This window comes from Platichthys flesus, chromosome 20, assembly GCF_949316205.1.
Source record: "Platichthys flesus chromosome 20, fPlaFle2.1, whole genome shotgun sequence".
Classification (NCBI taxonomy): domain Eukaryota; kingdom Metazoa; phylum Chordata; class Actinopteri; order Pleuronectiformes; family Pleuronectidae; genus Platichthys; species Platichthys flesus.
Genome location: NC_084964.1, coordinates 6,456,554 through 6,481,513, shown reverse-complemented (window position 1 = coordinate 6,481,513; position 24,960 = coordinate 6,456,554). Strand labels below are relative to the sequence as shown.

General features: G+C 42.1%; 1 protein-coding gene across 1 annotated transcript in view; it reads left to right on the top strand.

Moving 5' to 3' along the window:
- The first annotated feature begins 151 nt into the window (after window positions 1-151).
- Window positions 152-24,960, top strand: part of cacna1g (calcium channel, voltage-dependent, T type, alpha 1G subunit) — a 115,912-nt gene continuing 91,103 nt past the window's right edge. The window contains exons 1-6 of the mRNA XM_062378738.1: window positions 152-248; window positions 13,278-13,437; window positions 16,462-16,762; window positions 17,298-17,390; window positions 17,518-18,427; window positions 18,956-19,347. Coding sequence (XP_062234722.1) covers window positions 152-248; window positions 13,278-13,437; window positions 16,462-16,762; window positions 17,298-17,390; window positions 17,518-18,427; window positions 18,956-19,347 — 1,953 coding nt within the window. The remainder of the gene's footprint in view (window positions 249-13,277; window positions 13,438-16,461; window positions 16,763-17,297; window positions 17,391-17,517; window positions 18,428-18,955; window positions 19,348-24,960) is intronic.

Sequence of the window (24,960 nt, the reverse complement as noted above, 5' to 3'; positions counted from 1 at the left end):
CTCTCTCTCTCTCTCTCTCTCTCTCTCTCTCTCTCTCTCTCTCTCTCTCTCTCTCTCTCTCTCTCTCTCTCTCTCTCTCTCTCTCTCTCTCTCTCTCTCTCTCTCTCTCTCTCTCTCTCTCTCTCTCTCTCTCTCTCTCTCTCTCTCCAGGATGTTGGAGTACTCCCTCAACCTGCAGAGTGTCAGTTTTTCAGCAGTGAGGACGGTTCGTGTGCTGAGACCACTGAGAGCCATCAACCGAGTGCCAAGTGAGTGCAGACGTACTGGCCCCTTCTTGCTGCAGCTCTCTAAACAGCCTCAGGATCTGAGAACACAGTGTCCTCTAATATCACAACACTTTTGGCTTCCTCTGTAGCCAAACACACGTCTTTTGATCTGAAACTAATGCCAGACTGTGTTTAACTTTAAGGTTGGCTATAGATGTAAACCATTGTGAGTAATTCTGGGATTCATTTTATGTTGTCTGTGCAAGTTTGAGGTGATAACCATTGAATTAGTGCTGTGCAATCTTCGAAAAAATCTGAATGAGTACTGTGCATCAATTATGTAAGACTTTGCAGATCATACCCTGCATCTTAAGTTGGGATCAGTAGCTTAAAGCCCACGTTGTCCACGGCTTTGAAGCACACCATGTTCTAATCTAGACAGAATGTGAGCACCTCTTTTACATTGTTTGCTGGTTTGGTCATATTTTTGGACTGCTATAATGTGCTAGTCCAAAAATAATCTGTATAAGTGTATTCGAAAGAACGAGTTCGCAAAAACAAGCCAGGCCAAAATGAGCTTTCCCGTTGGGTTGCTGCGCTCACTCTTCGAGATACGGTGAGTCATCCTGCATCTTAGCATCTTAATCATCCAGAAGGGGCTGGAAGCAGGTGATAGGGACATTTGGGATACCCTACTTGGCCGGCTACCTCCGCAACATGAGCCTGGTTAAGCGGAAGATGATGAATTAATGGATGGATGGATGGATGGATAACTCAGGCATTGAACCTCATAAAGAGAAAAGAGCCCAAATAGGCAGAGACTGCAAAACTTTTTGACTAGTATTGACTAGCTGATCCTGTTAACTCAGGCTGGGTTGCAGAATATATCAGCTGCAAAAATGTACCTTTTGTAAATTTAGGTGAATTCCCTTCCTCTGTCATGGTACGTGCTTTAAGTTGTGATCATGCAGGTGGACTGAATTCCCACACATACTTGGAATGTAGGTCAGGAACAAGCTGATCCATATTTGCCGTCTGACTATCTCTGTGTTTTGGCTGTCCCCGGCCACACACTCAGAATTATATGCAATTTTCCAAATGACCGCCTTTTATTAAAGGACTGTAGTTCATAGCTGCAATCACGCACACACAGGCCACCCTGCTCATTCATCACGATGCAAACACACAAATCCCTGAGATGCTTGCTCCATCCGTCATCCATAACACATACACACACACACATATTTTCCTAACCCCCCCAACAGTTACATACTCTTCCCCCCTTTTCTAAAATCAATCTCCATTAGTGTGTAGAGTGTAATCAGCACAGCTTGAATTTCCAGCGTGCACATTAATGTTTAAATAAATCACAAGAGTTTTTGTACCCACCCAACAGTCCACTCAGTGCGTCCGTCCTTACTTGAGTCCATCGACTGCATTGCTTTACAGTGAAATGCAGACCCTAATTAAGTCATTAGCTTCTCATTGAGGAGATGCGAGCCGAGCGAGCAATGATCAGGACGTGTGTGTGTGTCTGTTGGTGTGTGTGTTTGTGTGTTAATGCAATTGTTTATCCCATGTAGTTACATCAACCCTTCGACCTTCTCTTCCGTCCTTCTTGCGATGACCCTTCCAAACCTAATCCGTAATCTAAACCTCTTGCCAATCAAGGCCATCACAGGGGCCTGCTGACGTTCATTAGGCATCAGCATCATCAGTGTTACGCACACACTGACTCGCTCTTGAGACATCCAGCCATTGCTCAGACTTATCACAAGACTAATGGTGCCATTCATGTGTGTATGATTTGGTGTGGTTCTGGCCCCGTGGCAGCAAATGTCATTGGGTAGATTTTAGGTGGTGGTGAGGAGGGGGTGCTCCATTGTATTTGGTGCGGTGGAAAATGACTTCCTCAACCCCTTCATCCCTGTAGCTGCGTTGCTCTGCAGAGGGGGAGTTTATTGGAGGATCGTTAATAATTTAAGGTTCATACCACAGGGATTATGTGCTAAGATTTAAATAGTACGATTCAAATAATTGATCTAGTTCATGTATGTGTTATTTCGTTAAAGAAAGTGTCAGTATAATTATAATATAATATACCATAATCTTTCATTCCATTTTCAAATATACCTGTTTTAATCTGACTAGTCAAAATACAACACCATAATGACGATTTCAAACTTAATTTAAGGTATCTTAAAGTTAGATAAATTTAAAACATTATGAACCTGAAGTCAGAATAAATGATAGGTATCAGCAACTGAAATTAGACTAATAATTTAATTAATTCAATTCCAGAGTTTAAAATTTGAAAATCATATCTGGAATCAATTTTGGGGGAATTTCTTTGTTTATTTTGTTTGGACATACTGCTCAGAAACCCAGTTTATTCTACACTCCTCTTCAAACTGATGAGGGCCTAATACTTGGTGATTAAGTGACATTCAGAGCTCAGGTGTGAAACAGCTGGACACTCCAAGGGTTGAGCCACTTGGCACATCACCAGCAATTAGCAACCAATCTATGTAATATAGCCACTAGCACAGTCCACTGAAGAGACATGAATCAATAATGCTGTCATCCGTCTGGATACCTGCAGATAGGATGTCAAGATCTATAGGTGGAAACAAAATATGAATAGATTTGCTTTGATGTCAATGTAGTGATCTAAGTCATTATCAACACAATACAGATATTCGGTACATATTCATTTAAAGACAACCAAGGCTTATGCCTTATCAGTTCGTGTACAGGTCAGCAGGTTCATTCAAACAATCAGTCCAAGGTGGTGTAAACTTTCCACTTGAGATTCATGTTGATATTCGTCCACTGCTGCCAAAAATGTAAGACATCTGATCCCGGATCAGCAGATATATAAAGTGTAAACTGTTAGTACTTACATCCCTCTGCTTTGTCGTCTCCAGCGCCCCTCTCTCTCTGTCTGTTACCTCTTACCTTAAGTCTGTGTTGGACAAGAAGGCTGGAGCTTATCTTAAAACTCTATCTTTCACACACACACACACACACACAAACACACACCATCATACACACAAACACACAGCCTTAGAGTTGCGTTAACGAACACATTGTTCCTGGCCCTATGTCCACGTCCTGGCCTCTGACAGTGATTGATGCTCTATCACAGGCCATCCGGCTAGTGGAAGTGACAGATACATTTTGCAGGCTTCATCCACCAACTGCCGACGAAACCCAAAATTCCAAACTGTGTCACCATCACATCATGGCCCATCCTCTGCCACCCGATTGGCTGTTACCCTCACATCTTATTTTGGCCCAGCCGGGGACCGTGTACCGGACCTGTCATTGGCCTTAAAGCTGACATGACAACCAGTGACATGGCTCTGTGTTGGTCTTGATATTTAAAGACTGCGAATGGCCACTCCTGTGTCCACAATACAGTATGTTTTTCTATATGACAGAAGAGGAAGGAGTCATTTGTTTATTGAACACTGCTCATTGCTTTGAAACAGATATGGTGATGCGTTGAAGTTGTTTGTATGAGTTTGAATGGGTAGGTGTGTGTCTAGTACAGAGCTGAAGAAGAAAGAAATCTAAATGTAGATTTACCCAATTACTGAGAAGCCAAGCCTTATTTTGTCTTCCCAGAGTAAACAGTGCTTCTTCTAAATAAAACTGCAAACTTCAACATTTAGAATATACCGTCAGCAACTGCAACTTAAGTAACCTTGATTCAGCTCTAACAATATGCAAATAGAAGTGAGGAGCTGCTTTAATGGATTTTATTTTCAGGCCTCGAGGCGCTGAAACCTAGAATACCGACTTAAACCTGCTGATGTATAATTTCAGCAGTAAAAGTGCCATGTTATACAAAGAGAAGAAAAATAAAGTTTGTCTTTCATCCTGAGGCTAGAGTCCCACATTTAACAGACACAATTTTGTTCAAGCCAAAACTATTTTTGGAAGATAGAGGGACCTCAGGATGATGGCTGCTCATGTGCCAAAGTGTCTGCTTTGGAGGCCATAGCAGCCAGCTGCAGTCTGTATTTGCAATTCATTACTTGCGTCCTGGCTAGCTTTAATGTGTTATCCACCCCTGGTGTTAATAAGAACTAGGAATGAGTTCCTTAATGCTAAGGCCAGCTGGTGTTAAAGAAGAACTCAACTGACTTTACACATAAGGTTTCATCTTGGGCTCGGAGACTGTACATTTGAATCAGAATATACAAACAGTACAGTTACTGCATCTGCTACCATTATTAACAGATACTGCACTGATCAGTTAGCATTTCACATCTGTGTCTTGAGGTTGATGTGAAACTCGGAGCCAAACCTATCTGGCATATATCTCTGTGTCGCTAAGATTTGCATTTCAATCCAACCCAGATCCCAAATTATGGCTTATTAAGCTTTATATCACTAAATAATCAGTTAAAAGGCCAGATAATGCAGTGCAATGGCAGTTTTCTTTGATATATGTTCTTCTTAATAAATTAAATAAAATTGACAACCTGAGCACAAAGCTTTACACAACACATTGACCTAAACCAGATATTTTAAGCTAAAGGTCTCAGAGTTCTGTTATTATCCCTCAAACTTATCAGGGGGCTCGCTTGAACAGGAAGACATTGTTTGGAAGTTTATATATCATTATCTTTTGAAAATGTTGTAATGATTAACTTACTGTTACACACCATGAACGTGAAGCGTCTTTATTAAGCATATGTCCATATCAATAGAGGAACATTACTACACTGCTGCTGTTGCTGGTGTATTAATGCCAGCAAGTGGTTGGTGGAAACCACGTGATTTGGTCATGGTGGTCATGAGGAGATGTTGGGTTGCATGATAATAGGTTTGCGAAGCTGAATGACAGAATTGCAACCAGACACTGACTGGTAAGGAACGTGGCCACAGAGATCATTGGTGAGGGAGCTGTGAAAGTGAGGGTTCTGACGTTTGTCTGCATGTTGAAGCAGTGCTGATGGAGGGAGAATACCTCAAAGGGACGAAATTAAAAGATCTTCCCTGCTGAACTTAAGCCACAGCTTCATTGTTGGGTGACTAAGCGATAAAGGAGGCTATGATTCAACTGTACTTAATTGAAGAATCTGAATATGCTGCATCAAGTTGGAGGGCAGTGGTGACACGACAACCTGCAGGCCCTCAAGTGAACAACAGACACAGTGGAAACAAACAATAACATTCTGTCTCGGACTGGATGAGTCTTGATGACACATTCAATACTGTGAATAATGTTTGAGCGAGGCAGTGTTGATTGACGAGCCAAAGGCAGCGTTCAATAGGTGATTATCACAGATACACACACTGAAACTTCTCTGTCTCAAAGAGACAAAATCCAGAATTCTAACATGCCGTTATCACAAACAGCATGCACCTACATACACATAATTCTTCACACACTTTTGTGCACGCAGTTCTGCAATGCATGCTCGCTCACGCTGTTATGTTCACTCATGTGTCAGTGATGCAGAGTGTTTCATCCTGTTCTCCACTCTTTGTTGTGTTTGAGTAGCTCCAGGTTCATGTACACTGTTTTGTACTTCCGCCTTGATGAGCCCTAAAGGCGACGAGAACACAACAACATCACTACCTCCCAGCTCGTGCCCTCCTACTTCTACAACACATTATTTTCCTAACCCTCACTGCTGCAATTAAAGAGCTTATCTTCTCTAAGCTGTTAAGAAAGGGTTTTATAGCAGGGACAAAAATCACCACTTGACTTCTGCTGTTTTATTGTGATGGAAGGGCAAGAGGGAGAGCCCAGAGGACTAATGCGTGATACCGGGGCTCCTTGTTTTGTCAGCGGTGCAGAAGAAAATTAAAAGCTAATAAGTTTAAAACAAGATCAGAGGAGGAAGCTGCTTGCCAGAGAATTTATGCAAAGAATGTTACGGAGTAATTCTCGCTCTTCAGTCTTGTCAGTCTGTTTAGAGCCAAACACAAAGGATCTTGTTAAACAAACTCAATATGACAAGACCACCCCCAGCAGCTGTTGGCAGAAAAGTGACATTTTGTTGCTCACGGAAAAGCAAAAACTACTTCTGTTCACAGTCCAAATTCATTATCAACTGTTTTAAGATGTGGCATTCTATTAAAGTATCAAAATTTTTTATCTAATCACTTGGAATCAGTTTTAAACTAATGACTAATGTGTAATTGTGCATTATACAAAATGTAAAAAAAAAAAGCAATTTTCAAACCTAGATAAATACACGTTAGTCTTTCTGTCGCCCGTCAATGGTTTCATACCTCTTTGTGCATTTGTCAGCATTGCCGTGGTCCAATTGAAGTCACATTTTGATGGTAAAACTTTTACATCTTAGGGGTTCATTTAACCAGACAAAGGATTTTAAGGACAATTTAATCTTTAAATTGTTTGACATTTTCTGTATAACAAAACAAGGTAGTACAGTTAAGCCATTTAACAATTGAAATAAACCCTCCAGAAATGTCTGGAGCAACTGACTTGGACATTATTGTACTCACATACAGCCCCTCTGGATACTTTCAGGAGAAAATCTGAAATTTAGTCCAGCGTCCGTAGTATTGAAGCATCTGAACATGATTGAAAGATCTTCTGGATCTCCCGTATGGAGAAACAGGTGTAAAGGTCTACAAGATGAAATCATTCTTCCTTTCTAGTTTTTCTTTTCTTTACATGGAAATTAATGCTTTTATAGTTGACAATTTATTTGTTATGCTCAGTGTTTGGTAAGTGAAAGGTTTGTGTGCCTATTATTTCAGAATGACTTGATCTGTTTTTGCACCTGTGTTTCATTGTGGGTTTATTGGATGAACACACATTCTTTAAAAAAAGACTTGATGAATCAGATCTATTGGAACAGAAATAAGTATATAAATGATTTAAGCACAAAGCTATACTTATTCATGTTTGATAAATAAGTCAGCACACATAAGTAGATCACTTTCATACGAACTGGGGAGCAGAGAAATTGGTGAACTCGCTTGGGCAAATAAAACAGCAGATCAACAAAGTTCAGATGAATTGTCTGCCCTCTTTTCTCTCCATCAGTTTTCATCTCTCTCCGCGTGCTTCAACTTCGGGTGACACGGCTCGTTTATGCAAAGGCACATTTCCATTTCAGGGACGTCAAGTGATCTCTGTGTGGAGTCTCTGACATAGAGCTGGTAACTATCCATCCACTCAGAGCAAATAAGAAGAGAAGCGGGTGTACGCTGGCCCTCGGCTCACAGAGCCCATTAGCACACAGTACACAGATTACAAAGCTGGTTGGGCTCGACCTGGACAGGAGAGCCGGTGAAGCAGACCTGATCTGCCTCCTAACAGATGGCTCCCCAAATCACACAGAGCCACCCGCCTGCCAGCCATGTTTGAATGGAGTAGCCGCCCACAGTGAGGTTGGAGAGGGTGCACCGGCGGAGGAGGAGATGACTGATATTGAATATGAAATGTCGATCACTTGGAATGAGCACTCTCCTCGGGTGGGGAGAGGCCCAGAGGATTGATTCTCTTATCTCTTCAGAAAAACAAGATATTCAGGTTTGCTTGCATCACAAAACAATGACCTGATATGTGTCTCACTCCCCGGTGATTGTGTTTATTTGATGCCTTGATTTAAACCACCCTGAAAATGGAAAACGACAGCCACAGCAAATATTATACGCCCACACAACTCAAGACCTCTCTGTAACTGCCATGACTCTTACTCATGTATTAATATAATATTCAGTGTTCTCCCAAAAGGCGGACCTCCCCCTTTTGCAGCAGTAGGTAGACTAGAGAAGCTTCAAGACATATAGTGACATTCCTTGTGAAATTATCCGGAGTGGCTGTTTGTGAGAGCTTGAATGTCCGAGTCAGATAATCTGGGCAATATCTGGAGATTTTCCTGACAACCCCAAAGTAAAAGCTCCATGTGTGGATACATATAATTCCAGAATTAATCGATAGTGGGCCAGTTGATGTTTCTAGCACACGATTGAGAGAAAACTGAAAACTGTTTACTTCACCTCTGCCATCGCTCTGGGTCCGAGCTCATTTTCATTTGGATCTCATTGGGCCACTAGATGATGCGCATGTATAATCTTGTCAGTGTTTATTTGCTATTCCAATAATCAACAGTTGTTAAAAGGAAATTAATGCAGCAAGAAAAGAATCAATCTGGCAGCAAAGAGAAGTCGTTGGTCAAATGGAATAAGTAATGCAGGGAAGAAAGTATTAAAAAAGCATGGCTTTACAAATGTAGGAGAATTAATTGAATGTGCTTGTCGCCTTCAAGGATGCATTGCTCTTAATTTGGGTAAACATGAGTTTGTTTTTAAAATCTATGTGGTACCTCAAAAATATTATCCTTAAAATGATAGTGACAGCTAGTCAGAGGAGATTCAGAGGACTGTCAAATTCAGACCCTACTCCTCTGTATGATGAATAGGCAAAGATGATGGGGATGATTCATTGTGTGCACTGCATGAGTGCAGCTGTCACAGGCGGGAAGACCGGCATGGGCATTTTTAGTATTTAATTGTTATTTTGCAGCTGCTTCCTTGCTGTGTATGGCAGCGTATGGAATCAGTCAGTGGTTGCTGGTCCTGCAGCAGACACAAATCTGAGTTGCAGTCTCTGACTCAGGCAGCGCTAAGCGGCATCCTAACAGCTCAGCACATTACGCTCTTAGGGCAATCCCTCGAAGGAACTGCTGCTTAATGTGCGCACTTTGTCGAGTGTGTGTCCATTTTCCGTTTTGCCTTAACGGTCAGGCAAGGATTTGTGTTTATGTATGTGTGTGTGCGTGTGTGTGTCTGCTTGCATTGCTCATTAATGACCCAAAAAAAAAGAAAGGGAGGAAGAGAGATGCTGTCGAAGTGTGTGAGCCTCCACACGCGAATGTAGCACCGTGCACATTCTCTGTGAGTTCAGGCAATTCTGTTTAACAGGTTTCCTATCGAAGGGCAAGCTGCAACAAATTGCCACCGGTAGTGACTCACAGTTTCATTTTTACATAACTCCGTGTCCGTCGCTTGTAAACAGCCCTGTTACAGAGCTTTTCATATCTTTTTCACAGTGGGATCATGAGAGATAGGAGAAAGCTTTGTTATAATCCACTTGGGATGCACTCTGGGATCATATCATTGATTGTAGTTAATGATGGCTGACATGACTGGTCCCCAAAAGTGAAGCCAAAGCATCTCTATCACCTCTTGGTGGCTGGCTGCAGTGTACGTCATAACACTCCTCTATGTTTTTGAATGGGACATGGATCAAACTATAAAGTCAGGGTACACACAAAAAGCATATTTTCTCAAAGAGGGTTTAAAGGACAAATGGTTTGAATGAGTTCCATTTTTGTCAGTTCACCACTGTTCAAAACATCATTGCATCCCCGTGAGACCAACCTGAATAATATTTTTGATGTCTTATCTGCTCAATCTTATTGCACTTCACCTCTCATATCCTGTTTGGCCCTTGTCCTTGACTTAACTGTCCGTCTGGAGTTGAACTAGCCCCTTACCCAGGGCATTGCTTAAAGGCAAGTACCTGAGTTTAGTTTTAATTTTGCTTTTCCTAGCTAACTACCGTCCTGTTTAACTTGCTAACTGGTCAGAGCTTCTCCACCACTGTTTCACATAGCTAACGGGAGATTGTTTCGCCTGCCAACAATCAACACAGTTTTTAATTAAGCCAGGGGTATAATTGGTAATGCTCACTTTAGTGATGCTGGGAAAACAAGGATAAAAGTTACGACTGCCAGCTGAGACTGACTCATGACTGGTCGACCTGGCCCCTGCAGTTACATCCCCTGATCCCTAGTATGCAGACTACAGCTCAAAACAAGCAAGATGGCAGCGTTTCGTATCCAGGACATTTGGGCTCCATTGCTGGGTAGTGAAACATGTCATCCATCCGTCTTTAGATTGTATTATGCCAGTTTACTCCAAGCGCTGTGTGCAGTGAATATTATGGCAGCTTTTACACAGTATAACTTTAAAACAGTGTTTTTCCTGAATCTTGGATTCCATTCAAAAGTTTCTGTTTTCGGCACTGTCACTTTCCCTGGGACTCCCTACTCACATCTTTCCCTTTGCAAAGATGATGGGTAAGTAACAATCCAAACATGCATGTCATCCCGTAGATGCTCCCCACTGCCAATCATTCTTAAATCTTTCAGCAGTACCTCTGCACCACTCCTGCCTTTTGGCTTCCTTCCGTCTCTCCTGGTTGTCTTCTTCTCATTTCTTTTCCATGTCGGAGCAAGTCAGAAAAATCCTCCCGCTTTCCTTTCCATCTGCCAACACCAAAAGTCTCCCTCTCATTGTTTATCTACAATAGAAAAAAGGAATCTACCACAATCTCTCTGCAAATATGTGAGGTTCTTCATGCAGATTGCATAGCACAGATGAAATATATGTGGATAGAATTTTACCTAGCATTTTAAACATACCATGTCAATACATGTCTTTCCTTTGAGGCAACAACTCTAAACCAGGGAGGATCGCAATCAATGCCTCATGTAAAATCAAACAAAACACTTTCTATCCTCACGATTTGTCTATCCAGAATAATGTTTGCAAACATCCATGATTTTGTGAGAAAAGCACATGTTTGGTCCAAATCATCGCTGCTTTGAGGGCCAGACACTTGCTTTTTTTCACACAACTTCATGTATTAATGGCTATTGGGAAGTCATGAAGATTTCAACAAATGGTAGAAAGATAATAAGTGTTTCAGAAATAACTAACCAACCGTAACTTTAAGATCAGATGATCAGAAGAAAAAAATCATGATGATCTACCTTCAGACTGAGATCTTTGAGTTTTCAAAGAAAAGTATTGTAACAGTCACTTCACAGGCTCTGGCTTGGGGTCCCTTTGACCCCTTGGAGTGTGCCTATTGGACTCACTCAGTAGTTAGTGTGTTTGATGCAGTAACAGGCCTCTATTATTCTCCAATTTTGGAGAGCAAATTACTTTTTCATCCACTCTCTCTGTCTTGCTGTGTTTCTCTCTTCACCTTCTCTGTATCCATGTGACACCTCTACAGATAAACGGATAGATTGATAGATAGATGGATAGATGGATGGATAGATGGATGGAGGGATGGATAGATAAAAATATAGCAATTAAGGAGATGTGTGTGAAGATAGGAGCAAAATCTGCGATGTAACTACAGAGGGACATGGTCAGATTTTGCAGAGGGAGCGTGTGGGTGGTTTGAAGTGTGTGTGTGTGTGTGTGTGCGCGTGTCACTCAGAAAGTTGGGGAATCACTGTCCAGAGCTGAGAGAGTCAGTGATGTCCTGTATGAAAGGTGAAAAACCAGGCTTTTTACTGTGCTGTTAATTCAGAGCAAACTGTAGGAGTCCTGCAGATACACTCGCTCACTGCTAACAAATCACTGCTCTTCCGCTTGACTCAGGACTCTTGTGTCATATCCAATTATATATTTTTAACCTTTATTCATCCAAGGAGGATGTTGACGCGTGATCTCTTTTTCTGCAATGGTCTGCTTGATATTTATGCACTTACACACAGTCACCTCCAGTAGCAAATTAATTTAACAACATGCCATCACTGTGCACTACTAGAGTCTCTTGTGCTTTTCAGTATCTTGCTCCAAAGCGCTCATTGCAATGGTGCTTAGATTAAATGTTGTCTCATCGTATTTTATTAGTGACATATACCACTTTCAATAGTGTTATGTAGCAGACTACCCCTGGTGTTCATCCTTCATTGTTTTACTGTGGTGTGTCCCTGCTTCATGAAAATGATACGTCACTATTGTTCAACTCCAACTGAAAACAGTTCAATGTGAATTCTGGATTCTGTGTTAATTTTGTCTGTATTTGTGGAAATTTTCAGTTCACGGATACGAAACAGACAAAACAGAGCAGCACCAGAGCAAATCATGGGGCAGTGCAGCCAATAGTTCAAGCGAGACAATCAAAGAAATATGGAAGACATTTCAACAATGGCCCGTGCAGAGGGACAAACAGCCTTATTATTAATGCTGATATTAATATTCCCTTCTCCACCGTCGCCTTGTTTGTTGTCAGAAACTCTTGACTGTATGCTGTACTAAAGTGGATGTATTGCAATGCAATTTAAAGGGGGCAAGGAACTATGTCGGACAATTACATCATTGGAAATGAAAGTAATTATCTTCACTTGAGTAACAGCAGCATAAATAAGGGCATAAGAGCATAACTCCCATAGCTAATGTTATTAAAAATTGTTTCGCTTTAGCTATTAATGTGGCGTGGTGTCCTCCTGTGTTGCTGTCCCTGGGTTGACTGAAGTGAATTCTTTGTTGTGGCATACCTCTAGTTACAAACATGTATGTCAGTGGAGAGTAGTATCTGCCAGTGGAAACATGTTGGATAAGCTGTTTACCCAAGCTACACACCACAATTAAATAATAACTGTTTGATTAAGAATTACCATATGACAGAGGATTAGAGTGATTTTCCCAGTAGTAGACCAGTGGAGCTGCAGCAGCAAAAGCCAATGCCAATGAGGTTTGATACAAGGCACTGGAACAAGAGGGAGAGAAAATAATGTCATTCCTTCATTGTATTAATTTAATGCCGTAGAAACCTTCCCACTGACAAGGAATTTCATTCTGACAAAATGAATGTCCCTCATTAAGCTCTTGAAATACGAAACATAAAACACTGAGAGGCTACTTTCAGTAAACTGTGATGGATGGAAGGCTGATATCACCATTTACTGCAATTATGTCTTTGTCATTCAGCTATTAAAAGTGTCATACATTTGCTTGAATGAGGCATGTTACTGAAATGTGCACTTGTCCCTGTAAGTGTGCTGTAATAGCCCTGCACTAGGCACCGTGAATATCTGTAAATTGAGAGATTGGAACTTGGATCAACTGGTCTTTTGAATGAAATACCCACTTTTAATGTCAGCTTTGAAAAACCTGTTGCACCGCCACTTGGAGTAAAAGAGGTTTGACTTTCAAGTCAATCAGTAATATGCATCTAATCCTGACAAGCTCTTATCTGTGTGTGTGTGTATGTGTGTGTTGGCATACTGTGCTCTCCAGCTGTTTGACCCTGTCCTTGTCCCTCAGGTATGCGTATCCTGGTGACCCTGCTCCTGGACACCCTGCCTATGCTGGGCAATGTGCTGCTGCTCTGCTTCTTCGTCTTCTTCATATTTGGCATAGTGGGCGTCCAGCTGTGGGCCGGCCTGCTCAGAAACCGCTGCTTCGTGGAGGACAACTTCTCCTTGTGAGTTCCACAGTCTCTGGGTTGATTTATTGTCTATATGTGGCATTGCGTTTTAAGTTAGTGACAAGAATACATAAACACACACAAACACAAAGACACATACACACAAACATACCGTATATCTAGATACGCATAAACACACAAGCCCCGACCTTGAGTGTTTTGCCACCTCATAATCCTCTACATTTATTTAACAGCTGTAGATTTTACATATAAAGAATCATTTTCAAGCAATGTTATAATTTTAACACTTACAAGTGTCATTCTGCATAATGAGCTTTTGATACTTTCAGGCCCGTTTGTTGCTACTATTGCTTATACATTTTATTTTTTCCATCTCTGATTATTGATCAATGCAGCAACTTATGAAGCATTCAATTGAAACGTTATTGTATATTGTATATTGAAAATTGAAAACTTTAGCATTGATGATTGTAAACATGTATGTGTGGATGTTCAAACTCTACAGTAAAAGCAATTTTAATGGTCCCCAACACTACAAAAAATGACTATATAAATGCAGACTATTCACTATTTGGCAAAGTAACTGCTTAGATCAAATCTGAAGTGACAATATCACGAAGAAAAAAACAGCTGAAAAATGCCTTTACTCTCAATGGAGGGTAGTAAAGTATTATACCTCAAGTACTTATATTGATCAAATTCGTATTTACTTCAAGGGGGCACAAGGTGACGGGATACATCTATGTATGTATGTCTTATTTTACCAGTAGAGCCCAGGTGAACAGCTGAGATTGCCAACAGGTCAAGGCAAAACTATCAAGCAAACCTTAACCCTGCACACTAAATTAGGTCATGCACCAGGGTCAATGAGGTTGGTGATTATAGTGTCTCATCACAATGATGAATGGGACAAGGACAGGCCCTGGTATAATGAAAAAAGACCCCATGGTATGTGGAATATGGACACCCATGACTTATTCATGTTCATCTTGGCTTCATATCTCTGTAGAGGATTTATGACAGCTCACAGCTGTAATTTAAATTCACGCATACTGGCGATGGTGAGGTAGCACATTTTTCGTCATCATCATCATCATCCGTTTTCAGAGCTACTTCATAAAAGTGGAGTTCTGTGTCAGATGAGTGTCATGCAGGTCTGGTTTAATATCTGCTTCATTATATCACCGCACCATGTTCTAGTGCTTTGGCAGAGTAGTGACCTTTGGCTGTTGGCTGGATTCACATTAATACTGTATGAGACTGATGACATGTGAGAGCACCATTTAGCATCCACAGTCCATGCAAACACTTTATTATTCTTTGTATTTATTATTTTGAACAGATTGAACCCAATCCTAAACAACCTTTTTTTTTTTTTTTTACAAAATATCTCTTTCCAGACAAGAACACTAAAATGATTACGAACGCTCAAACAATAGCCGTCAATAATGACTCAACAATTCATCAATTACCAGAGAACGTTGTGAGCCTGCTAGTGAGGTTATTCTCCTGTCAATCTATTTAATGCTGATTACTAAAAAAAACAATGGGGGGGTGTGCAGAGTAAGTTGTGACGCCATCGTTTCCCAAACATTCCGTTTCACATGTACACACAGATACACAGGAAATTGAGTTTTTGAAAATCTGAGGAAAATGACCAAAATAGTGTGGACAGAAAAAAAGCGTTTGTATAGATCATCCCTACGTTTGAATTAAAGAGCTTTTAAGAATATTTGAAGAAATTAGTAAGTGTGAGGTGACGTTGATCTCTCTCACACACACACACACACACACACACACACACACACACTCACCAGTTATTCTCAATGGATGAGTGCACTGTAGCAGATAAGCCAAACAGTTGTGTCCACAGAACATACTCATTCATCCAACTCTCACCACATACAGAGAGGTCTCTCTGGCTCTTTGGCCTCAGGTTTGTCAAGACGATTACAGCTCTGCTGATTATAGTTGCTGATTGAAAGAAAATTAATTTGTGAAATCAGCTGCTGGACTTTTGGATGGAATTAAAACCTGCAGAATTTTTGGGGCTTCAAACTTGATCGATATAAAATTCTGCTCAAAGTTTGAATAAATCTAATCAGGAGCATTTCGACTTGATTGGTTCAATCTGTCTGCAGAGGCAGTCTGCACCTAATCAGTTGGGCTGGTCTCGGTATGAACAGTAGCTTTAGATAGATGGTGCTTTGTAGTAGGATTGTCGTGGTAGTCTTGGTTACTGATGTAACAAAGTGTTTCATAGTGTCCCCAGATTACATTTCTCTGCCACCATTTTCTTTCAATAAACATAAAAGCAGTTCTGGTTCATTTTCACTCACCAGCATCTGGAAGTAACCTTTCCACACAAACACACACACTTCGAGGGCACTACTAGACTGAAGCTGCCCACAGCGAAAAATCTAACGTTAAAGATCAAAGTTAGTGCTGTACTGATATTCAGCTGAGACAAGTCATTTCTCATAAGTTCAGGTCAGGCCGCCTTGGGATCATGTCAAGTAAATCTAGACAATAATGGACAATTAAGCTTTAATATTTTGTCTGGTGTGTTCTGTAATGACCAATTGGTGCAAGAGTGAGATAGACTCCTTTCAGACCTGCTTTTAACATCCGTCATCAGCAATCCCTTCTCAGTGTTTTTCTTGAATTGGTAAATCATTTTTTTATAGCACAGACGCGGAATCGGGTAAAAACATAATTATTTGGTCTTTGTGATTATCATGTCATGAGATCCGATCTCAAATAATAGCAGGAGACACAATCGGGATGCATATAAATGTCAGGTGTGAACACACAAATATAACGCTGGTGTCTTGTGATGGATTTCGAGGGACGGATGTTCACACCAGAGCTGAACAGGGTATAACAGTCTGTAAAATATTGTATGAGTCAATTCAGGCAGATGGAAAATGTTTTACCTTGATAAGAACATTATAGGTCGACCAATTTGTGGTCAAGTATAAACTTCCAGAACTTTGTCTGGTCTTATGACCCAGACAAACCAGTAATCCTTGCAATTTCCCCTGTTCTGTCTCCTGAAAGCCCTCTGTCTGTGAAGTCGGAGAAGTTACCTGAATACTACCACACTGAGAATGACGACGAGAACCCCTTCATCTGCTCTCAGCGCCGGGAAAATGGCATGAGGGACTGCAACTCCGTGCCTAAGCAATATGAGGGAGGCCTGCAGTGCAACCTGGACATGGACTTTTACAACAGCACCGACAACACCACTTGTGTCAACTGGAACCAGTACTACACCAAGTGCACTGCTGGTCAGGTCAACCCTTTCAAGGGAGCCATCAACTTTGACAACATCTGCTATGCCTGGATCGCCATCTTTCAGGTCAGACAGCTCATCAAGCCTCCAGAGTATTAGGATTTCAAAAGAGCATATGAAGTGAACAGTTTCTGCTGCACATACAGTTTGGTTTAGGTGGAGCAGGCTTGTAATTCAAAAGGGGGAGAAATCGCCCCAGTGGCTGGTGTATCAGAGGAATGGGGCTTACAGGATTAGCAAGTTACCACAGCCACACCAACAGACCGCAGTTTCATTTTTCCATGCCATTTGTTTGCTATCTCCACATCTTGTGAAAAGCCTTTTGTTGGAGTGTTCATTCATTGCTGTCCAGCTGAAGGGGGTAATTTTGGAGGATGGAAGCCATATTAGAGATGAGTTCTCCAAGTGAAGCGCATAAGAGACATGTTGAGGATGAGTCCTCCGCTGAGTCTTGGCATTCGCAACACTGAACTGTGAAATGTGGTGTTTTTTAAACTATATTTTAGTTTCTGTCCAGATTGTTTTATTGTGTTTATTTTTTTTGTGTTGTTTGATAATTTATTATTATCCTTTATCTTCACTGTACTGTGTTTCTCTTCAGGTGATCACTCTGGAGGGCTGGGTGGACATCATGTACTTTGTGATGGATGCTCACTCTTTCTACAACTTTATCTACTTCATCCTGCTCATCATTGTAAGTGCGGCTTTATGGAGCCACCAGCTGTGGGCTAGTGATTGAACAAGTGGGTCAGTGGGGGGACGGGTGTGAGAGTATCTATCTTGAGTGAATAACAATGTCAACTGCTCCCCCTTGTTCTCAGATTGGCTCATTCTTCATGATCAATCTGTGCCTGGTGGTCATAGCCACTCAGTTCTCCGAGACCAAGCAGCGGGAGAGCCAGCTGATGAAGGAGCAGCGGGTGCGCTTCCTGTCTAACGCCAGCACTCTGGCCTCCCTCTCCGAGCCAGGCTCTTGCTATGATGAGCTCCTCAAGTACCTGGTTCACGTCATCCGCAAGGGGGCCAAACAAGTGGCCCATATCTGCAGGCTCGTGGCTCGCCGCGCTGGGCTCAACATAGCTGCCTCGCCCCTAGCCACGGAGCCACAACGTAGCCAGAGTCGGAGAAGGAGGAAGTCCTCCAGGCAGGGATCCATGTCTATTCATCACATGATGCACCATCATCACCACCACCACCACCACTACCACCTGGGAAATGGCAGCGTGAGGGGAGGAGTGAGCCTCCAGTGTATGGAGGGTAGGGATGTGGAAGCTGGAGCTCATAATAACAACGGAGGGGCTCTTGTTGCAACAACTGGCAGTAGCCATCTTGCTTTGGGGCCACCATCTACTTTGACAGCAGCCACTTCTGATTCAAACTTAGCCACTTTGTCCAACCCTGCTGCAGGTGCTGTCGGTTCAGCTTCAGTGTGCAGTGTATTCAACGTAGAAACTCTTAGCGTTACCCCATCGCCCACATTCATGGGGCCAACTCCGTGCTCCTTCACCCTGGCCCCCGCTCCTGCATCAAGGGCCATGAAAAGGAATTCCGTTCCCTTCGCTGCGCCAGGTCCTAAAAACTATCCCACCCTACAGGCCCGGGTCCTAGCAGAGTCCAGACGAGGAAGTCTTGCAGCCAGCACTTTGACAAACATCAGCTTCAACCTCAATATCCCACCCATGCCCCTGGGGAGACGGCCATCGACCCTGGTGGACACACACAACCCCACAGGTAGACACCTCGACACAAACAAACAGGGATGAACTCCAACAGCACAGTCAAGCAAAAATAAGTACAAACGTTAAAAATGGTTAATTAGCCCCCATCAGTAGCTCCATTTCCTTTGAGTTGGCTGCGTTGGATAGGGTTTGCTTTGCCGAGCAACTGTCATTAAGAAAAAAACCTGGAAAGCATAATGGGGTTTGAAAAAAACAAAGAGTATCTCATTAACTCAGAGTTAGTGTTTAATTTTTCAATTTCGGTGTTGGAGTAAGTCAAGTGACACACAACTGGAAGTGTTCCGTTTTCTGCGGTTGAGTTGTCGTGATTACACTTCAAACTACAACACAGTCCAGAGTTGTTGTTTTGTCCTTTCTGAGAAACAGAAAGAGTACTAATGAATATGAATCCCTGGTGCCCGAGCTCGCAGGCAGCTTTATCTGCCAAAAGGCCAGCTCTGTTCAGGTTGTGCAGATGGTAAAAATAATGACTCCCTTCTCTGTTAAGTTTCAGCTTCTGACCTCTGTTGCTCTGCTGCAGCCCAGCTCTCCTGCCAGCTGTCGGCTCGTGACCTCAGCACCACCAGCAGCACCATAGACACCGCCGCTTGGACATTGGACCCCGAGAGCTGCCCCTACTGCGCCAAGGCCCTGGCCAACGAATCGGAGGGCGGCATCGATACACAGGGCGACTCGGACAGCGAGGGCGTCTACGAGTTCACACAGGACCTCCACCTCAGGGACAGAAGAGACAGCCGTCGGCCCAAGAAGAAGCAGTGCAGCCTGGGCAAAACGGCGGGGAAGGTCGTCCACTTCTGGAGGCTGGTGTGTGACACGTTCAGGAAGATCGTAGACAGCAAGTATTTCGGACGTGGGATTATGATCGCCATTCTGATCAACACTCTGAGCATGGGGATCGAGTACCACGAGCAGGTTAGTGTGCATACGTGTCTCATTATTAAAACTGGCGAAGTTGAACACAGCTGTTGGATGACGCTTCACTGAGATGGTAGCACACGCAAATGATTACACACAGTTTCTAATGAGAATATACAATGATTAATAGATGTTACGTATGATAGATTGTTGGACGGTACCAGCAGATCATCTGTGTACTATTGTGTAATTCTTTGTAATTGGGATTGTGTAAGCTACACTGCTCCCACAGGCCCAACTGGAATTCCTCTTACCTCTCTCTGGTCTCTTTTGTTTACACAAGCATGATTGCAGCCAAGGAGAGAAAGAGAGAGTTTGTGAGGAAACAGGGAGAGACAGACAGAAAGAGAGACAAAGGTGATTCAAAGGGTGATTCAAACATCTGTTAAAGATTTTCTTCATTCACACTCTGCTGTTCTTTCCTCCAGGGATTTTTCTCTTTCATCCCAGTAAAACCTGATATTAACCTGCAGTCCATATCCGGATAGGCTCTCTGGAGTAACAAAAATGGCAAATTAACATGAGGTGTCAGTGCACGGAGAACACATCGGGATAGGAATGCTATCAGATCAGCTGAACCACATCTGGAGGTCATCTGACACTTATTGTGAACACATCTCATCAGTGTGTGAATGCAACCTGTACAGTCTGAATTACTAGTCTCAATATCTGCCCAACCGTTGGGGAAGTCACTGAACTCGCCTCTATCATAGAACGATGACTGTCTCAGTAGAATAAAAAGGTACAACGCTTGTTGTAACATTGTTTCACCTACTTTGCCAGCTTCTCCTATTGCACATGCAAATACAAGTGTGTGTTTAGATACAGATGGCATACAAGGTGTAAATGGACTGTGTCCATCCATCCATCCATCCTTGATCTAAGGTGATTATCCCTTGAGGATTTCTTGGGGAGCCCGAGGCAATCCCAGCTGACAAAGTGCAAGAGGCCAGGTACACGCTTCGCCTCTGGCAAGAGACAAAGACAAACAACCTTTCACATTCATGCAAACTCCACACAGAAAGACCAAGGCCAAATTGGCCTGTGAGGCAACAGTGATAACCACCGTCTTTGTTGCATGACAATGCTAATTTGGCTCCAACTGTATTTGGTTAAACACATACATCGCCACACTATAACGTAATGGTCAGAATCTAAAGTCAAAAAGTTACATTTGACACAAGAAATGACCAGACATGGAGCACAGCGTAAGTTCATGCACAAAGTCAAGCTCAACCACAATCAAGTATGTCAGTTGACATCAGCATATCTCTGTGTCTGACAGCTCAGCTGATCCCCTCCTATACATTCAATAGGCAGAGCTCATATTGCACGCTCTATTTAAGCTGCTTATGCTCTTCCTGTTCCCTCTGCGATCCACTTCACAACCCCCCTCCAGCCCAGCACCTCCTTTTCATACTGAATCTGACCTAATCAATGTCATGTGTCGACAGTGATGCTCTGTTCTGCGTTGGGGTGTTTTAGATTCTGCTCTCCCAGCATCACTTTCATTTAAGGCTCAGGGTATTGTGGGGAAGTTTGCTCTCCATACCTCAGGCTCCCTGCGGATGCATATGGAAGAGCAGGGAGGTTCCTGAACAGAGCTCTACAGCCAAATATAACTTATTTCAATTATTTAAATAAAATTAATTTTGACAGCCTGTGGAGGAGGAAGTACTCAAACATGTTTCGAAGTGAAAGTACACATAAATTTATAAAAATGAACTCCAGTAAAAGTAAGTCACCACTTTAAATTTGCTACTTGAGCCAAAGTACACACATTTAAAGTACTAACAGTATAAAGTGTAGCCTAATCTTTAATGCCACAGTCTACTGCATCAGTATGGTTGAGTCTCGGCCACCTCAGAATCTGTTTCAGGTGTTTCTTCACCAGTGATGCTGCTGCAGGAGACAGGGTCTTTGTTATTGATAACTTTTAAAAATATAAAAAAGAAAAGAATGTGAACATGTGTATTGTAAAAATATAATGGAGCAAAAAAAGAGTTGGCAGTTCGCTGTGGAAAAATAACTAAATACTATAATGAGATCGAAAAAGGAACTACATTTAATGTGGATCAGCCCCGTCAATGTATGTGTATTGTAGGAGACAGGGCTGCTGTAGTGATTGAGTTTGTTAATTTGCAGGAAACAGCCTTTGCTATCATCATTGCTGTGCGGGAAAGGTGTGTGGTAAATTTCTCGCAGCGATCGAACGTTACACTTTGATTTGTGTACATACCGATCATTCGTGTTGGCACAGTTCAGTATTTTTGTGTAAGACATCTTGCCAAATGCACGATTATGGTTTGAGGTGAGCTGCGTTATTGTGTCGTGTTTTTGGCACAACACAATGGCGATTGTGTATAGAGTTATATAACGTAAAGTGAGTGACAGATGTGTGTGTGTTTGTTTGTGAATGTGTGTGAAGGTGTGTAGTAGGAGATTGAAACCTGGCTAGATTTACCAGGGTTATTTTCTGATCCCTGACCTGTTGCCTGTAATCATATCCAGATGACAAACATCCTCAGTACACACACACCACCTTCTTTTTATTGCCGTTCCTTATTCCCCTTTTCCTCTTTCCTTGTCTCCTTCCTCCCAATCTTTCCCTTGACCTTCCAAACCTCTTTCTTTTCCTTTTTTTTATTCTTTCTATCCCTCTCACCTCTTTTGTCATGCTTGCTTCCTGAATCCTCCCTCTTGTCTCCATCTTCCTCCTCCTCCTCTTCATCTCCCTACTTTAACCCCTCTTTCTTCTCCCTCTACTGTTTTCTCCCAGTTTTGTGTAACATTGATCCCTCAAGCCTCCACACAGGCTTTTAAAATATTTTACTGAGTTGCTCTATTGATTGTTAGCCCATCGCCATCCCAGAGAGAGGAGGATCACCAAGCCTCTGTATGTCTCTGTAACTTTGTCCGCATGGATGAGTGGCTGGGTTTAAATTTCCATACGTCCTTCAGCCAAGTTTTTTTATTGGAACTTTTGCACACAGTGTATATATACCCTGTGCAGCTGCCACTGCCACACAGTGCTTTGTAGCTCCACTTGCTGTGGTCAGCATTACACAGCTTGAATATCGGATTACTGTCATACTCAGTGCATCAGATTTGTAATGCTCAAACTAACGGTGGGGTTAGCCTGATATGCTAATGGTGTCACCCAAACAAATCTTTAAATAAGCCCATACTTTGATGCAACTGGCCATTGGACACAGCAGTATACTGTAAGTGCTGAGGGGTTGTAGCCTTCCTGGCAAGTTAGCTAAGGGTTTGATGAGGTGGTTTGCTGTGGCTCAGGGTCGTCGTTTAACCAGAGGGTCGATGGTTTGATCCCAGTGTTATCCAGCATTCTGAAGTGTCCTTTGGCACGATATTGAACCACCAAATTGCCCGCGACGGCTTTGTCGACAGTGTAAGAATGAATACATTTTGATGGAAAAATTGAAGTCTATAGTAGAGCTGACTGAATGTGTATGTGTGAATGCAACTTGGCCCTTTAAGCACTTTGAATGGTTGATAAGCTAAAGTGTGACATAAATACTGACCATTTTCCCTTTAAATGGGATGTGATGATGTTTTCCCAGTCTGTTTCGTTGAACAGCTTTGATTAAGCGTCCCTGTGATCCAAAGCTATGAGGAGTTTTGGTTTGGAGCAAAAGGGGATTAACTAAAAGTGACGCATGGTGCTTCAAAGTGATGGTTTGCCCTCAGCAAGCGCTTGTTTGTTCGACGATGGATGTAAAAGTCTCGCCTGCATATAATAATTCAAATGAACACTGTCAAAATATTGTGCTTAAGGTTACCAGTAGAATAATGGTGAGGCCATTCTTTACATATTAAGTAAAATACCAGAGTGAAGGCTTATCAAAAGGGTCATTTTTTATCTTGAGCTATATAAAGGAATCAGGAACCTCTGACCTTTTAGCTTCACCTCTTTCCTTCTTATTTGACTTTGCTTCCCAAAAAATCCGACTACCAAAGGAGAGCCTTGACTTCTTCATGATGTACTCATGCAGCAAGTTAGCCCTTAAAACTTAAATCATTAAGAAACTACTCCCTGTAGCCGCCTCAGAATAAAAGCCTTCCAGAGTGTTTTATAGGAGCCTAAACCTCTTTCAATTTTTTCTCATGGCTGCACAAATTGAATTTAACTCACTGTCCACTCAAGTTTCAACCATTGTTGTGAAGCATATCCTGCTGGTTCAGACACGTTTAACTCAGATAAAAGGTGAGAAACTGTCTACCCTATAACATGTCCAGCACACATGGTGCAAGATTAGCCTCCTTTTGCAGTTGTGTTTACGGCCAACCGATCGTTTAATATCACAGTTAATTGTGCTTTAAGCTTTGTTTTGGTTTCCATTTGTTCTTGAAAAAAATATATATCTGGCCGCTTTATTTGCTGTTTGCTGTTGCTAGACACAAGGGTGATGAGGGAGTGAGCGTGAATCAAAACAGTTCATTTGTGGGCTGTAAAACCAAAACATGCGGGATATGAATGCGGCCATATTGTGTTAATAACATCATTTGGATCCTGTTGATGCACTCGACCACTTGTGAGTCTTTTTATTGCACCAAATAGCTAATTAAAACCAAACTTACTGGGAAAATGAGCACTTCAAAATACATCAGTGTGCTATCAAAAACCTAAAATTACTGAAATCATCTCTGCGAGAAATTCATTTGACGGGTACTTTGAGTTTTTTAGTTTAGTACATGTTCCATCTACTTACTGTTGGAGGCGGGGTTTATTCCCTATCTGCAACTAGCCACCAGGTGATGATCAAGATGCTTTGGCTTCACTTTCGGCGAGCCGTCATGACACCTATCCTTATATACATCTATCGTTACATACATCGTTTGGAATCTATTCTCTTATAAATATATATACAAAATAAATGTGTTTAAGTTCAGATTAAATAAGTCCCTTTTTGGAAAGGAATAACAACAAAACACAATTCATCATAACAACACCAAATATTAACATTTTATCAGCAGACATTCTTGGGATTGGCACTCAAATACAATGTCACATGTACCTGTTTCCACTTTGCATCTGCGATATAAACTTGACCATAACTGTTACTGTATATAGAAACATCTGTGACAGACATGTCTTATCCTGATAGCCATCCGTTTGTTTGCAGTTGCAGGACCGGAACCCTCACTGCACATGATACTTCACAGAGCACCCTGTCTGCTTCCTATCTCTTAAAAGCACACTAACAAATACGAACACACAAACACTCAAACCTGCACAGGAGACTTTGCTTACATGCCCCCTCAGCGAGGGCAGCAGCAACTGCAAATGTAAATGAGCGACACAGGGATGGAGGGATTAATAGATATTGTTTTGAAGACAGAGTCTAAGGACTTGAAGGTGAAGGGGCAGAAGGGACACTGCGTGGAAGAGTGGAGGTGGAAGGGTTTCACAAGTGAGGAAATGGCGTCTGCTTTGTCTCTCTTTGCAGTTTAAGAGCATTTCCATCTATGGTGGGGCTGATGGAATAGTTGTCGTTATGCCAAGTATGTGACACAGCCCATAGTCTATTTACTTGGGAAGGTCAACCTCTCTCTCACTTTATATAAGAAACTTCCCCTTGACTTTAA